We start from the raw sequence: 18,995 nt of genomic DNA, 5'->3' as shown, positions 1-18,995 counted from the left end.
AATCGTAGTCAGGGTTAATGAAGCAACAGTGACTTTGTTCTAACCTCCGATTGTTGTTGTTTGTTGTAAGAAAATAAACAAATTGAGCATTTCTACAAACAATGCTTTGATTTTTGACTTCCTGGGTGGTGATGTGGACTTATTAATGTCAAGCGCTATAATAGGCCTACGTACAAGTAAATACGTACACAAACAGAAATGTTATTGTTTTCACTGGAAAAAGAAGAAAATAAACTCGACTATAGCCTACCTGCACAAATGTAGGCTACTATAGGCTATAGGGGCATATGCATTATCATGAAGAGTAGGGCAATGAAAAACAACTGTGCAAAAAATAAATAAATGAATGATAAGTATAACGTGTATCAGTCCTCGCCCTGCTGGCATACTGATAAAGCATTAAAATTCAATTGGTCCCTATGGCACTGCAGAAGTTTTCACTTGGTAAACCCGACTCCTCACTGGATAGCTGTCATGCAACTTTCAAGTTTCCGTATCACGACCATCAGCAGCTTACCTAGAATAGTTGTCACACTTGCAGAGGAAGCCGTCCTATCTAGGGGAGGGGTCTAAGGGGAGGGGTACAACGAGAGGGAGTGTTTGTTTATGTAGGTCAGCTTAGATGCAAATTGGTGCTATCTTTAGCAAAGCTTTGAACTGATGATGTGATCAATGTGTGGTATGGCATGCCCCTGCGCCCTGACTGGTAGCCGGGACGGACTGTCCGCTTAGTACGCCACTGGGGACCATGTGGATTAATTTATAGATATGAGGGTCAGGAGAAAACAATGTCCATGGTACGCTTCGCTTGGAAGGCCCAAAGTGATCTAAAACTGCCTCAATTGACCCAATTTTTGCACCGCATGTGCTTCCATTTGTAAACTCTGACTTCCAAGCACTAACCAAGAAATAGAAAACGATAACATGTTTGATTTACATCGAAAAGGTTTTTCCCGTTGCTTTTCGTAGCTTTTCTTGAGAACACTATTCCCGATGGGATTGATATCGACTCTAACTGGAGTAAACCACTCTAGGCTATCTGACGTCATGAGGTACATATCCAGTGCGCGTTCCCGTGACGATGAATGGTAACTAAGGAGTATGATATACTCGACGTATAACGGATTATGGTTTGGCGATTGAAAGTGTTCTCACTTAGTCTATATGCATGACAACCCACTCGGGGACACATTACACATAGAAAAGTTGGGACAAACTAAAACGAATGACAGCAAATGACCGAATGACAATTGACTTTGTACAGGGTTAATTATCATTTGCGAATGACAGCGAATGACAGCAAATGACAACGAATGACAACGAAGGACGGTGTTGAGTGGAGATAGAATGATTAACGGAGTGGAGTAAATGCGGTTATTGGTTTTCTGCGCAAAATGATTTGAGGAAAATAGCATGTTACGTGGTTGCAGGGTTTTGGTGTAATTTACGGATAGAAACCACAGGGAAAGTTTTTGTGTGAGAATGCGCTTGAGTGCTGTGCTTTTTACCTCTGTAGATTTATATAGAAAGATAACTGAAGCCGTTTCAAGATTATAGTATTGTTAGTTTCTAACAATTAATATCGGAAAAATGACGTTAAATTTACTTTTTAAAATCAAACTTACAATTTCGCTTACTATAAAGTGCGTTTTTATCTTGTCCGTACTAGATACCCACGAAGTCTGAACTGTGATATCCGGTTGAAGCAAATGTCTGTGCTGTCATTCACTGTCATTCGCTTTAGTCAACGCAATTTTTCAGTGTGTACAACATATTGTCATTCGTTATGTGTAACGCAATTGTCATTCGTTTTAGTAACGCCCGAAAAGTAGTCCTATACCCCCTCCCATCGAACAAAATCATCAAATTAAATAGCCTAACGAGCGTTGCGACAATTTCTGGAGGGATACCTAATTATGTTATAATGTGCTTGTAGCAGGGATTGGAAGGAGGCATTGATATCCCCATCGTTACTGCGTCATATAATGAAAAAGGTTTTATGGGAACAGTATTTACTCTCGTTTCGTCTCTTACTGGGCACCGTGTGCGCCAAAGAATTGCATTCGTTAACTAATTGAGCAAGAAAGAAGGGGGAAAGGTAAGCTGAAGAATATGTTTCCAGCTATTCAATTAGTGAAGACTATGTCCAGCCGAAGTTATTACACAAGTTATTATACACATTGGATTATAAATATATTTTGACAATGGCCAGCTCTTCTGGCTAAACATCTCTGCAATAACCCGGAATTTAAGAATAATAACACTTTTTATTACTTTCAAACAAGAACTTACATCATCAATAAGGAGAGAATGTGCGGTGTATCGGTTAGAAAACCCGCCGCACAACCTTTAGAGTAGATTCATGGCTCAAAACTCTCTCTTAACCAGCTAAAACGTACTGTTATTCCCACTGGACTATCCTTTCAACTTGGTAATCCGAAGATAATATACAGTTCCTTCGTTCGTTAGGAAATAGCGCTGGATTCCAGTCTCAAAGCCATAGTTGCCCTTCTTTCGGGTAAAAGGTCAATAGTAATCCCTGACAGCAACTGCCAACATACGTTAAATGTACTTGAACTGTCTATGAACTCAGAGAAAAAAGTTACCGAATGTATTATTCACTAACTTGGTAACGGTTTCCAAATGTATACAATCATTGCCAAGAGGATTCGTAGAATCAACAATACAGTCACAAATATATATATATATATATATATATATATATATATATATATATATATATATATATATATATATAAAGCACATCTATGGTTCAAAAGTTAAATCCGGTTTCATTGTCAAGTCGGGACCGAGATGTCTCGCAACTTCTTTCTAAGCAATTGGTCACGAAATCGGTAACGCGACTTAACTAATAGAAATCGTGGTGGGAAAGTAACTTGCGACTTTAAAGAAATCGTGGTGGGAAAGTAACTTAGTCAAGAAATACAGGTAACAGCATTCTGTGAAGGCATGCTTACGCTTAATCACAAGTCATTTCTACGTAGCAGGCTATGAGTAATATGTATTGACCCTAAAACGTGAAATATTCTGTAAATTTTGAGCAAAATGAACAACGAAGAGAAGCCTGACGGTATACTTCACGGAAACAGTTGCGTATTAGTTATTTGAATATAACGATTGGCGGAGTGCCGGCGGGCATAGGGCCCCTTCCCCAGTACCCTGTACTGTTTTGTATGTAGACTACTACAGTGGCCCAGCAAGGGCATTTTGAATAATATTTTTGTAAATTATATTGATAGACTTTTTTTTTTTAATCTGAAAAGTTTCGTTTATTATGATATTTCAAATTCTAATCGACCTTAATATGGTATCTCCCAATGAGATATAGGCCCAAATGCTCAACATTCTAGCATGCCATGGTCACATCAATTAAGTAAGCTTTCTAATTAGCAAACAATTTCTCGTGACGGGTCCAAGATAATGCGCACATTCTCACGTCGAGAAGAGTCGTTCTCAACCCACCACTACTCGTAGTTCACAACCTCTTATGAATTAATTGTAGGAACATGAATGGGATTACGCCAGCCATGACTAAATATCTTAATTTATGTGAGTGTAAGCTCGACATAATGAGAACATTGCGTCATGATTAAACCCATTCGAAAATTAATTTCATTTTCCAATTGAAATGTTCTTTTTTTGCTGTATCCTCGAAGAACTGTTTCCTTTTTTTGTAATCTATAGCTATTGGCATAGTATTAATGCTATTCAGCCAGGATATGAGTTGTCATTATTTAGGTACCAATCCATGCAAGGTTATAAATCTTGCAAGTTACAAACGTTTAGACTCAGGAACCTTTACTTGTTGTTATTTTGTTGGTCTGTTTGCTGCAACTGGCCTTGAATCTTGAACGAATGAGATTGCGTTTGTTTACAAGTGTCTTGATTGACTTATTTGCCATTGTTTGTTCCTTCTCAGACCTACAAGGTTAATTAAGATATGCTTTAATCTTTATCAAGGTCCATCCGTAATGGCTGATTAATCTAGAGTATACATCGAACCGTGCAAATACAATAATTGACAGGTGCGAGTGACGGGAGGTTTGCCGGACGTGGGGGTGGGGAGGGGGTTCGACTAATGCCCGAGACTCGTGGTTATGTAAAAGGTTTAGGACACATGATTAATATTGGATAAAAGATGAATTTATTCTTATTTCATATTTTAGTTCAGGAAAACTAAAGACTTCAGTAAGAGAGAGAGAGAGAGGGGGGGGGGGGGGTGGCGGTGACATAAAATCTTGTGGGTGCCTGACCTGATTCTAGATGAGGTTGGGCTCCTAACGGGGATCAACTGTCCGATATTTCGTTCAGATCTTCATATGCATTGCTAAAATGTGTAATCTACAAAATATGATACGAACACCTCCACACACCCATCATGTGGAGTCGCGCCTGTGAATTACGGTCTTATCAAATTGAAATTTTGGCATTTGTTTCGTCACTGTTTGCGTTTAATTCAGACCGATAATAAATCAATCAGTCAATAGAAGGATGTATATGATCAAAGTAGAAGTCACCCCTTTCTTTAGTTTCGACTCTATAACTTTTGTCTCCCAGACACTATATTTTGTAATATGATTAAGTACATGCAAAACGCATCAAAGAAATTCACAGTTTGGAGCCTCTTCTTTATTACGTGGCATGAAACACGAGCAGTCAAGCTAATGAAATTACTTGTGATGACATTTTAGTATCGACAATTTATGAGAATAGTAAAAAACACGAAAAAACCTAAAATAACGCTTTTAAACTGGACGGAAATTTCACTACAGGTGAGATAGGCCTATCTTCACAATGTGTCATTCCATCTCCCAGCCCGTCCCTCCCCAGTCTTTATACCCCGGACAATCCTCGACTCGCATATTATCGGTAAGAATCGGGAAATCAGCGAAATTCCTAGTAAATAACATATTTGACCTGATGCAAGTTCATTCGGTAATCACCGTTACCATAGGTCACACTAAGTACCCTGCGTTGTTAGTGGTCTGCGGTGATTACAATAAAAGCGGCCCATGAATCGATTTCTGTCTAGTAGTAAAAATAGGAGAATTTGGAGCCAATTTTCACCAAATCCGACGTCTCTTGATCACCAGCTTATCCAGGAAATGTTGATCAGAGAAAAATAAGGAAGGATTTAAAGAAACCAAGCAAAGAAAAGGATTAGTTTGTTCTTTTCTGCAGTGTGAACTTTGTACACAGATAAGAACTGTTCTTTTCTGCAGTGTGAACTTTGTACACAGATAAGAACTGGGGCTCAAGTCCATTGTACTAGACTGTAGGAGGTTCGAGGTCAGTAAACCACCAAGGTTAGAAGGACGACAAACAACGATCTACGGTAACCGTGAATACAACTAAAACCATAAATGTCTAAATGAATACAACAACTGATTGCATAACAAGTGACCAATTTTGAAAACATTTAAGCTGTTGTAAATATATATATATATTTTCCGTTTTTTTTTTGTCTGAAATGGACAATAAAGTTATCTATCTATCTATAAACCTTCCAGCAGTTGTTAATAATGGGAGAAGTGATTGAGTTCATTGTTTTGGCTCTAAGGAATGTAATAAAAACTGGCAATGCACTAACAATTACTTTCCTCTTTTTTTCATTACCGGTTTCCTTTATCAACTCTGATAAATCCATATCGGGCCACTTATACCATTGTATTGAATTGGGTTTACAGCAATGCACAGTGGCGGAGAAACAGGGGGGGTTGGGGGGTTTTAACCCCCCCACTTTTTGAAGAGGGGGGTTGGCCCACACAATCAACCCCCCCTAGTTTTTGCCAGTAATGTTCTGTTATAGCCTATGTTATGTGCTCCAAATGGCATAATAAATCAAATTATTAAATTTGAAATTGTTAAAGTCATTTTTACCTTTTACCTGGTAGGCTACATCAACAATTAACGACCGAAAACTGAGTTAGAATTGACCCACACATTATTTCTATCCCCTTTCCCCCACCTTGCGCCTTGGAACTTGTAGCTCATAGCGCTAACTTCACCTCACAACAGACATACACAAAATAACGTTTTGTTGATGTTGAATAGCTTTGGAACTGTATACACTTGCCAACTTCAACTAGGTGAAGGAAGGAAAAGAAAAAGAAGAAAGAGAGAAAAGGAGAAAAGGATGGAGTAGAAAATACGGCAAGAAAACGGGAAGAGAAAGAGGAGTGCCAAATCATTCGAATTTGTAAAGCAAACAGCAGGTATCACATCATATCAGTGAGCATGAAAATGGCGTTCCACGATAAACAGCCTCCAAACCATGGGCGCAGATCCTGGTGAGGACAGCGGGACCGTCCCCACCAACTTTTTCTGTAGTGGGGACATGATATACCGTGTCCCCACCAATTTGTCTTGACCAATAGCTGCATTTCAAGTTCCCCTGTATTGAACTTTGACGCAGTTTTATCCAGCATTGTGCAAATGACATGCAGCAGTTCTCATTTTATTGTATTTTATCCACAATTGTTAAATATAGGACGGAAATCGCATTTGCGGCAGTCTATATTTGTTTTCTGGGAGAGGACCCCAGACCCATCGTATATACAAAAGTCTACTTGGATTATTTGTCCCCTGATTTTCTTTCTGCAGACGCCCATGTATTTCTCCAAACTAAATTTCTAAGCCGTGAGATCTAAAACTTAAGGAGGTTTAGAAGCATTATTAGGTCTAGGAAGTGTTATTTCCGGCGATCTGGGAGGTATATTTGCCCCAAAAAATCGTACGCTACGCGCGAACCCATGGTCGCGCTCCGCTTAGATAGTGTCATACAACAGACACGCGTCCCCACCATTATCCAAGACTGATCTGCGCCCATGCTCAAAACTGTCGATGTGTGTAGTGTTCGGTTTCGGAAATATCTGGTATATTTTTATTTCCTTCACGAATTTTTTGGGTAGCCGTCTGAATTTTCGAAAATTCCTTAACCAACATTCTCCATCATAATTCATCATACTCGTGCAATTTTGACCCGTCTGTTATGGTTTGAAGGAGGTTTCCATATCGGTTGTCCATAGATGATATTTTGTGCAACATTATGGGTATGTTTTGAAGTGAATTTATTCACGAGAATTGTGAATTTTCAAATTCTGAACAGTGGGGCTGACGGATATTGTGGGCCGCGATGGAGAATCACCTACAAAAGCAATGATCCACAGGATATGTGATGAAGTCGAACATGATGTGTGACTGGTGACAATCTTCAAAAAGGTTATAGATGAGAAAAAAGTATTTGGAAAAAACTTGGTTCTCAGGCAAAAGTGTACATATGGTTGTTCAGTTTCAAGCCCGAGAAGTGCCATTTCCGGTGATCTGGGGGTACCAAAACCAGAAATTTGCTTGTACGCTGCGCGCCAACCAATGGTGGCGCTCCGCTTAGATAGTAATACGCGCCCCCGGGTTAGAAAATCCTGCATACGCCCTTGGTTAAATGCAGCTTTTCAAGGCCTGGGCAGTGCCGTTTACTGCAATCTGGGAGGCAATATTTGCCAAAAAATTCTTGTGCACTTCGCGCCAACTTATGGTGGCGCTCCACTTCGATAGTGAGCCAGCAGTTATGACTTTTTATTTCATCAATGGCCTGCAACCCCCCCACTTCTGGCAAGAAATCTCCGCCACTGGCAATGCATGTTACTCCATACGTTCATTTTTTTTGGGATGTTTTCGTCTTCCATCTCAATCAAAATATGGAAAGTGAATTTAAACTATTCCCAAAGCCGGCTGGATGGAAGAGTGGGGTAAGATGAGGGGTGAGGTGGGAAATGTCCCACTGGTTATGGAACTATCATGACAATGTTCAATCTATATGTACTTTGATACACAGAGTAGGCTATATATGCCTTCTGTATAACATTTTCAGGGAAAGTGAAGGGCCATTGAACCATTACGTGGAGTTTCATGGCCATTGCCAGTGGTTGAAATCGGAATAGGCTTATCGATGTCCCTTAAAATGTTCCCAACATAACGTAGGAAGTTTTCATATTGTATATTAAAAACAAAAAATGCAATAACAAAATCGTTTATCAAAACTTGACACCGTGAATGGCTTTTCTCCACTTCCGTAGCTGACCTTCTTCGTTAAACGTGAACTATTATTGACCTCTAAATTCACTTGGAATACTGAGAGCTCATGAATATTGAACTGCAAATGTAATGAGCCGACAAATACCTTTCCAGTTCATTACTTACCAATCAATTTAATCCTTCTAAACAAGCAAAGTTGAAGGATTGCTTTTCTTACTTGAACAAACTATCGTTGGCTTACATTTTCAGTATAAAAATGTCGATCGCCCAAATAAGTCTTCAGTATATCAAACCCGCTTGAAAATCTCAATCATTAATTAGATCAATTTTACCGACGGAACCTGAAACGACTTTGTTCATATTTTTCGTTAAATTTTGAGTCTTCTCTTTTCATCGAGAAATAGTTTACAGTTACAAGTGACTCAACTATATTGTTTTTTGTTTTTTATCATTATGGCATCTGTTGATATAATCTGTATGCTTGGTTTATTTTTCATCTCCTATCTTTGCATCCATATTTTCTGCCGTTCTAAGAAGGGCCATGATTTGTCGAAACCAGTTCCGGGTCCATTCAGTCTACCAATCATAGGAAACCTTCTGGAGATATTCCAAGCAGGTTATAGAACCGAAGAACTAATGTTGAAGTGGGCTAAAGCGTATGGAAGGATATTCCAATTTAAAATGGGGCCGAAGACTGTTTACGTTTTGAATGATTACGAATTGATTAACGAGGCCTGGCACCATCCCGAAATGCAGGGCAGACCGACGTCAAATCTGACAGTCAAAATATTGGGAGCAGGAAGTGGTAAGTTTTTTTTAACTATTATATTTTCATTTTCCGGTAGCTTACTTAATTGTCACTACTCTACCGTGCGTTATCGCAAATTCATATCATACCTACTTTTTTTTTGATAAAGAAGAGAATCGATGTCACTTGTTATTTTGTCCTTTTTAAGCTTTGTAAATCATTTGGAAACAATGGCCAATCTAACTAGTCTATTCAGTGGCGTAGCTAGGATTTTTTGAGTGGGGGGGCCATGGGGGGGCTGTTCTTTCTAGTGGGGGGGCCGGAGGTTACTATCTAAGCGGAGCGCCACCATGTTGGCGCGGAGCGTACAGAGAAAATTTGAGATTTTCAGCACCCCCAGATCGCAGGAGATGGCACCTGTGAGGCAAAATAGCAACCAAAAAAGATGTGCAACTTTGGTGACAGAAATGCAAAAAAAGTTTTTTCTCTTTCATGCTGACTGGCCTTGCCAACTCAACCAGACTTTTAACTTGAGGGAAGTTGGCATCATTTGCAGGAATTTCAGAATTCCCAATATTTTATATCTCTACCAGTAGTGGAAAATCCTGTTTCGACAGTTTCGTGGCCATAAAAAAGTTGTTTTGTGGAATATTCAATGACATATATTCATTTGACTCGAGGCAATATATGAATACCTGCATGGGCGGCGATCTGTTTCAAATATTAAGGGGGGGGGGACATCTGCTTGGATGCAGGCGAATTACTGTCAAAGCGGAGCGCCACCATTGGTTGGCGCGCAGCGTACAACAAAATTTCTGGTTTTGATAGCCCCCCAGATGACCGGAAATGGCACTTCTCGGGCTTGAAAATGACCAACCAGATGTACACTTTTGCCTGAGAACCAAGTTTTTCCTATTAGTTTTTTTTTTTTCATTCATAACCTTTTGTCAAGATTGTCACCAGTCACACATCATGTTCGACCTCATTGCATTTGTAGGTAATTCTACGTAACGCCCCACAATACCCGTCAGCCCCACTTTTCAAGGTTTTAAGCCCATTATTTGTTCAGAATTTGAATAATAAATTCACTTCAAAACATACCCATAATGTTGCACTAAATTTCATCTATGGAAAACCAATATAGAAAACCCCCCTCAACCACTAACAGACCGGTCAAAATTGTACGAGTATAGAGGGAAGTATACTATGATGAAGAATGTTGGTCAAGGAATTTTCGAAATTTCAGACACAGTTAAATTATTGGTGTACAAATATTAAAACCTCTTATAACGGCTACTATAAAACTTCGATATCATAGAAAATACCAAAAAAATATGCTCGAGGGGGAGGGCGGTCTCCACCCCTTCACCCCCCCCCTCTCTTGGCTACGCACCTGCGGTTAGAAATCTTGTAGGAAACAGGCCAAATGGAAACCCAGTGAACCCATATCGATGTGGATCCTATGTATGATTGTACGTACTTACACTCATACACAAGATGCAAACCAAATTTCATTACGGATGCGGTCCGTCTAGCTATTCATTTCGAGAAAAAAAAGTAAAAACCACTTTCGGTCATATATAGATACAAATTGTGACACGGTTAGACAGGCGCTTTGCGAGGAATTTGCCAAGGGAGGGGCAAAGCTTGTACCCAGACTTTCTAAGCGTAGCGCCACCATGTGTTGGCGCGAAGCGCAAAAGAAAATTTTGGCCGAAAATGCCTCCCAGATCGCTGGAAATGGCACTTCCCAGGCCTTGTAAGTTGTATCTAAGCATTTTCTATTTTGAAATTACTAGCGATATCATAAAAAAATACAAAACATATGCTTAAAAAAAACTATGCCACCAAATATTGGGGGGGATATTAGATACTATATCCCCCACCTGAAATATTGGGGGGACATGTCCCCCCGTCCCCCCCCCCCCAATGATCGCCACCCATGAATACCTGATACCTCGGCTCAGAACAAACGGAGCCAATCTTTTGATAGATTGTTGCGCTAGGTGGAAGCACTGAACATATTTTCAGCAGATATCGCTATCACGCAGCACAACAAGGTTCGTGGTGTATGGTCGCAATCGTCGCATCGACCATTGCCATGCCATGCTGTGTGACCATTCTCATGATTACTACAGATATTGTATTATTCTTATTCTGCCAGATGCAGACGAGAAAATTGTGTAACTCTATTTCCCAAATTATTGAACAAAAAATATAAGCGAATCGCACTGATGAGTGTTTTTTTTTTACCCCATTCCCAGTGGGGGGGCCAGTGGGGGGGGGGGCCAGTGGGGGGGCCAGCCGATTTCATGGGGGGGCCTCGGCCCCCCCAGGCCCCCCCGTAGCTACGCCACTGAGTCTATTTGGCAAGTAAAAAAGATGGAAATCGACCTCAACTTAAGTCACATTGACGATATGGTTTTATACGTGTACCCTTTCCGTAACAGTTAACATGTTAACGAGGGTTAACATATTAAAAAACGTTTATAATTGATATTATATAGATTACAGTGTGTGTTCTAACTGAAACAGGGAATAAGATAGTATCTTGAGAGTATGCTTATTATGCTAAACATATTTAGTATAATTAAAACCAAATATCTGACTGGAACGATGAAAATAAATAATTAAAACGAAATATAAACATATAACAAATAAATTGAAGGAGCAATTTTTAAATAACATTAAATAGTTTACTTTATCTTTCGAATCGCAGTAATTATTCTTTTGGCTATGATTTTATGTTATACTTGTGAACATGATACACCGGTGCGGTACACAGCATGGTCAGATTAATGTACGTCCTATTTACTCTTTAAGTAGAAATAATTATACAACATTGGAATTAAATCAATCGTGAAACACTATGTTATTTGATGTTCGTAAGGTTAATTTCATATACTTGAATTTACGAGTGATATCACTTTTGGTCCAAATCGCATCCGCATGTGTGAAAACCTGTGGCTCAGTCTGCTGTCATGAACAACAGAAATGATAAGTTTTCATTAAATAGAATAAACTCCAGCCCAGCACTTAATATTACTTTCTCTCTACCCATCAGGTGTCGTTAATGCAAGTGGCGAAACATGGAAGGAACACAGAAGATTCGTATTAAACAGCTTTCGTAAATTTGGTCTCGGAAAATCTACATTTGAAGACCGCATTTGCGAGGAAGCCAATAGACTTACAGAATCCATAGCAAAACATAACGGTAAACCAATGGACGTTTCATATACGTTTTCCTTGGGGAGTTGCAATATTATCTCATCCCTGGTCTTTGGTAGACAATTGGACCACGATCATCCAACGCTGGTGAATGAAGTTTCGGCCGTGTTGGACAGTTTCGCAACGGCTGGTCCAGCTGGCTTGAATACCACTATACCTCAACTGGCGTATATTAAAACAGGACAGATGTTCATTCAGGCGAACAAGAAGTTGGAACAAAGTTGGAGTTCTTCTCTACAACAACATTTCGATAGTAGGAACTGTAACATCGAAACGCAAGACCTTGTTCAGGGTTACCTTGAACGATTGCAGGAGGGTCTTGGTGCAGACACTACATTTTCAAGACAGAATCTCAATTGGTTCGTGAGGGACCTTTTTCTAGCTGGTACAGAAACAGTTGCATCGACTCTTCGCTGGGCAACACTTTTACTGATGACCCACCCAGAGGTACAAGAAAGATGTCGCCAAGAGTTGGATGAAGTAGTCGGACGCGAAAGGTATCCAACAACATCTGATAAATGTAACTTGCCTTACCTTAACGCAACTCTGTTAGAAGTATTTCGAGTAGGAAATATTGCACCTCTTGGCGTGACGCACAAGACAACGGGAGACGCCTACGTGGATGGACATCATATCCCCGCAGGTACCATGGTCATATCCAACGTTCATGCTGTCATGAACGATCCTTCTCTTTGGACCCAACCAGGGAAGTTTATGCCGAAGAGATTCCTCAATGACGATGGTAAATTTATCAAACCTAAAGAGATGATTCCGTTTGGAATAGGTAAGTTACTAATTCTAACCTATACGTTTATATACTAAACACGAATACAACATTAAAGTACATGTTTATAATCTGTTCAATAATACTAAGTTGTGATTATGAACTATCTATATATATATATATATATATATAAATATATATATATATATATATATATATATATATATATATGTATATATATATATATATATATATATATATATATATATATATATATATATATATTTATATATATATATATATATATATATATATATATATATATATATATATAATTGAAATTGTGGTGGGTTGGAAATCCAGAGCAGTGAAAAACTGAAAAGTGAAAAAAAAATCTTTCAGCATTAAACAGATGTTATTAATGAAACCTTATTGTAATGTTGGATTCATAATTGTTAATCAAACTTCACTTTGTGCTGGTAGATCAATGGTTTTTAATAACAAGATGGCAGTGTTGGGAATTTCTTTCATTCAAGTGTCATAGAAAGAGATGATACAGCCAAACCAACAACAACAAAGGGGGATTTTATTTGGCATCGTGAATGTTTGCTAACAGATGCCCGTTTATTTCATAACAAATAATGTTTCTTAACAATAAACAGTTAATTATCCTTCAATGTTCCATCTTTGTCTTTTACTTTAAATTAGCTTCATCATTTGTATGCGGGAGATTTTTTGCCCAGATCGACTTAAACGGGAAAATCTCTTATTGCTTTTTTTTATAATTATTTAATTACTGAAATATTTTAACATTGGTTTTATTATATTTTGTCTTTTGGTGCTTGTCTTGTCTGCACAGTAACTTTAACGTTTCGTATAGTCCCCGACCAGCCAAACACTCATACACATTACCAAATTTGTAAAAAAAAACGAATGTTTCTTCTAAAATCAATTATTTCATCTCTAATTTGTCGTCTGCTTTCATTCAATTAAATAATCATAATTTTTATATTTTTCTTCTAAAATTTGATTTTTCATATTGTTTTGTTATAATTGATTAGCCTATGCATCACATATATAAATATGTATATATATATATATATATATATATATATATATATATATATATGTGTGTGTATATATATATATATATATACATATTTATATATATATATATATATATAAATATATATATATTATATATATATATATAAATATATAATATATATTATATATATATATATTATATATATATAAATATATATATATATATATATATATATATATCTATATATATATATATATATATATATTTATATAGATATATATGAAATACATATGACGAGGGTTACACACATACCGTAGCAGTCTTGAAGTGTTCGAGACATAACGTTATCTGCACCTATTCCAACAAGTTTTGGACTTTGACGCTAACATTTTTTTTTCTAATTTTTTGCTTCTTTCTGCCCTGAACCGTATTTTATTATTTAAACATTTCATATTTGCGTTCTGTGATAAAAATGCAGCTATTTTGAAAGTTATTGTATCGCTGTAAGATTTATCGTGTCTTAATTTGACATAACTCTTTGACATCTGTGAAATCAATTAAGATCTTTGAACTATTGAATCTTATTTTTTGTTTAAGAAACAATTTTAAATGATGAATTTGGAGAATTTAACTCGCTAATTAACAAAACGAGTTGAAGCAATCATCCTTTGGAGTAATACAAAAAAGGGAGGAGAAGTAGGGGAAATCCAATCAGTAAAATAATGGGTTTGAAAAGACTTAAAAAATCCAGTTCGACTTACAGAATTATTCGTGATAATGATTCTTCGCTTTTACTAATTACAAACTAATGTTACGAATTCAGTTCCCCATGACCCAAACATGTAAACATATGTCTTACTTTTCGGAAAACTGTATCCCACTGTAACGTCTTATTGTACTCTTTTTTTTCCACATACCTCAGATATCAGTTGGGCATATGACTTTGATCTAAGGTGCACGGCAAACCACATTATTCACCTCCAAGCTTTTCGAGACAAAATAAATGTCCGCTGCATCAGTTGTCTTAAAAATTCTTTACAACTCCTTTAATTACACAAGATAAGAATAACATGCACTTTTTTCACTAACAGAAAAGTTTCTCTTCTACTTTGTGAAATGGGACGCTTTTGAGGTTTTAGACTGGGAGGGGGCGGCACGGACCCCCTGTATTCCCCTACCCCACCCATCGTCTTCTACTACCTATACCACGGTGCATATTGTGACATTTCTATATCTACGTACTATTCGTGACCTGATAAAATTAATCCAATAATTGGACGATAGTTAATATCAACATCAACTTAGTAATTGTCACAAGTCTTCGTGCTTCATACATTCAAGCGCTCAACAGATTGTCAAATGTAGCCATTTGTGCCCTGTCATCAGTTCGTAATAAAGATATCTAAATGTTGTCAGACTCCAGTGTGAATAACAATGTTTTGTTCTGGACGTGCTGGTAACATCATACAAAACATATCACAAAGATGAAATGAATAGCTCATTATGGCAGTAGATAACGTACAACTGAAAAGGGACTACGATTCAATAGAACGGTACCGTTGCAATCAGAAAAGGGAAAATAAATTATGAAACCTTGAATTCTATTCACTAAACGGTCTTTAGAAAAATGGGCAGCTAAATTTTTATCGTAAATCAATATTCGGATATAAAAAATTAACAAAATATTGCGAATGTGATCAAGAATGACATTTTGGTTTAAAATTGGAAAACTAGTATTGAAACATGATCCATTTTGAATTAAAGAGTCCCTGTAAAGACTGCCTGTATTCATAAAGGCCTAGAGGCATAGAGGCATAGATTGATAAATAGATATATATCCATTGATTTGTAAAATTATTATAGCTAACGCCACACAATGTCCCAAAGCGCAAGGCTACACAAAGCAGGGTTAAACCACATTTCAAAACAATGCAATATTATCAAGCATAATTTTACGTTTAAATCGGTTTTCCGTTTTCTGACTAGACTTGTCTAGACTTTCCATAAACACAACCTATTTTACCTACCAAGAAGTCTCATTTGAGTAAATTCTGGTATTTTATCGCCACAATTTGTTCTTTCTACAGGAAAGAGAGTTTGTCTAGGTGAACAACTCGCCAAAGTTGAACTTTTCATCTGGTTGTCCCGACTGCTTCATCAATTTCGGTTTGAGTTACCAGAAGACGGATCTCCAATTCCAAGCATCAATGAGGCACGGACTGGTTTAGCGAGAATACCACTGCCTTACCGTGTCAGATTTATTGCGCGAGAAGACTGAACACAGCATTTGTATTAACCCTTACTTAACGACGGCTTCTGTTTCATTGCCCCAAACAAACGTACTGACACCATGTGCACCTTTGATTTAGTTAACACTCGATATGTAAGTTATATATAGCCCTTTACATAGGACGGAATAATAACAGATGATTTCCTGAAACAGGTGTGGGGTTCTGAGTACGTCACTAGAGGTACGAACGTGAAAGTCTACCGGAGATGAGGGTAGTCTTTCAGAACTTAAATCGTGTACCCATCTAAAAACGTAGACCTGGAGTCATTACAATACTCTGATCTTAGTTTGGAGGCTTTTAGACCCTATAAGTAATGACTGAAAATCGGCATTTTAGTTAAACCGAGACTGGATTTAGTCAAGAAACGTTAACTTCATCAACTTATTAATCTAGTACTTGGCTACTCATTGACAATGTCAAAGGCTATTTATACATCCATTAATCTTGAAGACAAATGAATATGAGATACTTAAATCATAAACATTACTTACCATCATCATCTTATGATTATCATTTGAAACTTACCAAATATCCTGCCACAAGGTGATGGGATCAAACTTTAGAAATACCTTTTTCCTTTGTATTGTTTTGTCTTTGGAGAGGGGGTGGGGGGAGGTGGTTGTGGTTGGATGTGGGAGGAGGTGGACCTTCAGTGTTCATTAAACCAGCGGTTAACGGCGACAGAGTTTACCTAAGGACTCAGCCACAACCCTCCAGAAACATACTCATCAGAGTAAAATACTTGTATAGAGAACATATCCTGGACTTTGGACTCTAAGCCACTCTAAACTGAGGCAAATTATGGATTAAGAGCAAAACGTTTCTATCTGGGTGTTTGGACTTTACGCATATCCCCATACATATAACTCAGATATGGACTGTATCATATGCCTATCTAGATATATCTTACTTAAAGATAGTTATATGACAGTTATTGTTTATCTGTGATGATGATATATAACAAATACTGCTAATAAAGTACAGATTGAAACTTACACTCAATGAAAGTGGGAATATGTCTACTATTTTTTTTTTTTTAGCCTTATGAGATTTTGTATATAGTGCACAGGTACTGGTTTATTGTCTTCCATACTAAATAATCTTTGAAGACTTTTTCCTTGTTCGCATGATGGTAAAAATATGTCTTGGTGTTTTAATGTATAAATATTTGTCTGCCTTTCACAACCCTAGACAATGATACCTATTCATCATTATATTAATTTGTATATTTTCTTAGATATGTTCAGAAAAATAAATGAAAGGCAAATCATATCAGCTGTAATATTAGTATTTACTTGTAGAGTATACCACTTCGTGCAAACGTAGACGTTAAATGTTAAATAGATCACATGTTACATAGCAGCCCTTGCAATAGTATGTGTGGAGAAGATATATATTCCTTCAAACTTTGGTGATATTTTGACATCTGTAAATTGAATGACGTTATCACGGCAATTCAGCTAAAAAAAACCTTTTCTTTGTCTAATATCTAACTCATTTATTACACTGAGCAAAACATATAATATCTACAAAAATATTGCATGTTTGATATAATATTTTAAGTCAAAAGAACTTTGGAAGCTAGGCACACATTCTCAATGTATCAGGTTTGTATGACAAATCACCAAGACCAGGGGCGGATGGGTCATAAAACCGGCCCGGGCATTTTCCACCTAGACCGGCCCATTATTCATTGATATGCTACTTACATAGTGATCGCCGTCCTGGAGGAGGGGTCTAAGGGTATGGGGTGTCCCTTCCCCATTGAGATTATTTGAGTTAAGAAAATGGTGCTATATTTCTCAATTTTGTAGGTTGCAATAAACCTTTAAAAATGACCCCAAAGTAATTTTCCAGAAGCAACACTTGATTGAACTGAGGAAAGTTAAAAACGTAATCAAAAATAGACAAAAATATATGTTTTAGAATGGACTTTATTTAGTTTTTCAAGCATTGTGTGACAACATGCTTGAAAAGAGAAGAAAAAAACACCTAAATAAAATCCATTAGCACTGACGGTTGCCAATAGCAACAATAGCGTTCTTTTGTTACGAACTAACAGACTAACTAACATGGTGATTTTATGAGCTGATTCCCACAGTTAAAAATATATTTCTACACAGCGCGTCTGTATTCTATTAACTACTGTGAAAATGGGCTGTAATTTTACCAGGCTCCCCAGCCCACCGGCCCACCGGGTATTGCCCAAATGCCCATGTGACCAGTCCACCACTGACCAAGACCTAAAGATGCATACATTTACCAGTTATTTTTTATAAGCAACCACCTTCAGTCATGGGAATATTTCTTTAATGCTATCGGGTCGAAAGAGGTCATCTTACCGTATTCAATTCATTATCCGTATATTGCATGTTATTTCCTTTACAATTAATTCTAGTAGTAATTATGATCGAATTTATAATTCATAACTAACAATGACTGTCTATATCACAAATATGAATTTCAAAGGCACAATTGAAAAAAAATGCATTTGCGGACCCACTACATGTATTACGAATAAATAATACAAAGAAAATAATAAAATATTAAAATTGTGTACTCTGCAAAGATTCAAATGCATTATATTGCGTCTAAAATGTCAGTTCTTTTTGTTTGGGGGAGGGTAGGAGGGAAGAAGACCCCAGGACTTCAACTCCTCTTTCATAAAATCCAGCATCCTATTCTGTTTCTTTCCTATCAAATCAAACCTTATAAGTATCCTGCTAACATCTACATTTGAGTAATTGCTGACTAATTGATTAATAAAGCCATTCTAAAAGGTAAACCAAACCCAGCCATCTTTAGCTTACTATATGACAAAGAGCTTTGTGGGAAACATTACTCAAAACAGCGATTACATATCTTATTCCGTTTTGGAGATATCCTTAGTTTAGAAATATA

The 18,995-nt window shown here is 37.3% G+C and overlaps 1 protein-coding gene across 1 annotated transcript; it reads left to right on the top strand.

Moving 5' to 3' along the window:
* The first annotated feature begins 8,052 nt into the window (after nucleotides 1–8,052).
* Nucleotides 8,053–18,674, top strand: LOC139974332 (cytochrome P450 2J4-like). The gene is made up of 3 exons (XM_071981378.1): nucleotides 8,053–8,860; nucleotides 11,868–12,815; nucleotides 15,891–18,674. The coding sequence occupies exons 1-3, from the start codon at nucleotides 8,509–8,511 to the stop codon at nucleotides 16,079–16,081; spliced, it is 1,491 nt and encodes a 496-aa protein (XP_071837479.1). The 5' UTR covers nucleotides 8,053–8,508; the 3' UTR covers nucleotides 16,082–18,674.
* Nucleotides 18,675–18,995: the final 321 nt, after the last annotated feature.

The sequence above is a fragment of the Apostichopus japonicus genome, chromosome 9, assembly GCF_037975245.1.
Source record: "Apostichopus japonicus isolate 1M-3 chromosome 9, ASM3797524v1, whole genome shotgun sequence".
NCBI classification, from domain to species: Eukaryota; Metazoa; Echinodermata; class Holothuroidea; order Aspidochirotida; family Stichopodidae; genus Apostichopus; species Apostichopus japonicus.
The sequence above is the reverse complement of the archived record's forward strand: the minus strand, read 5'-3'. Positions and strand labels throughout refer to the sequence as shown.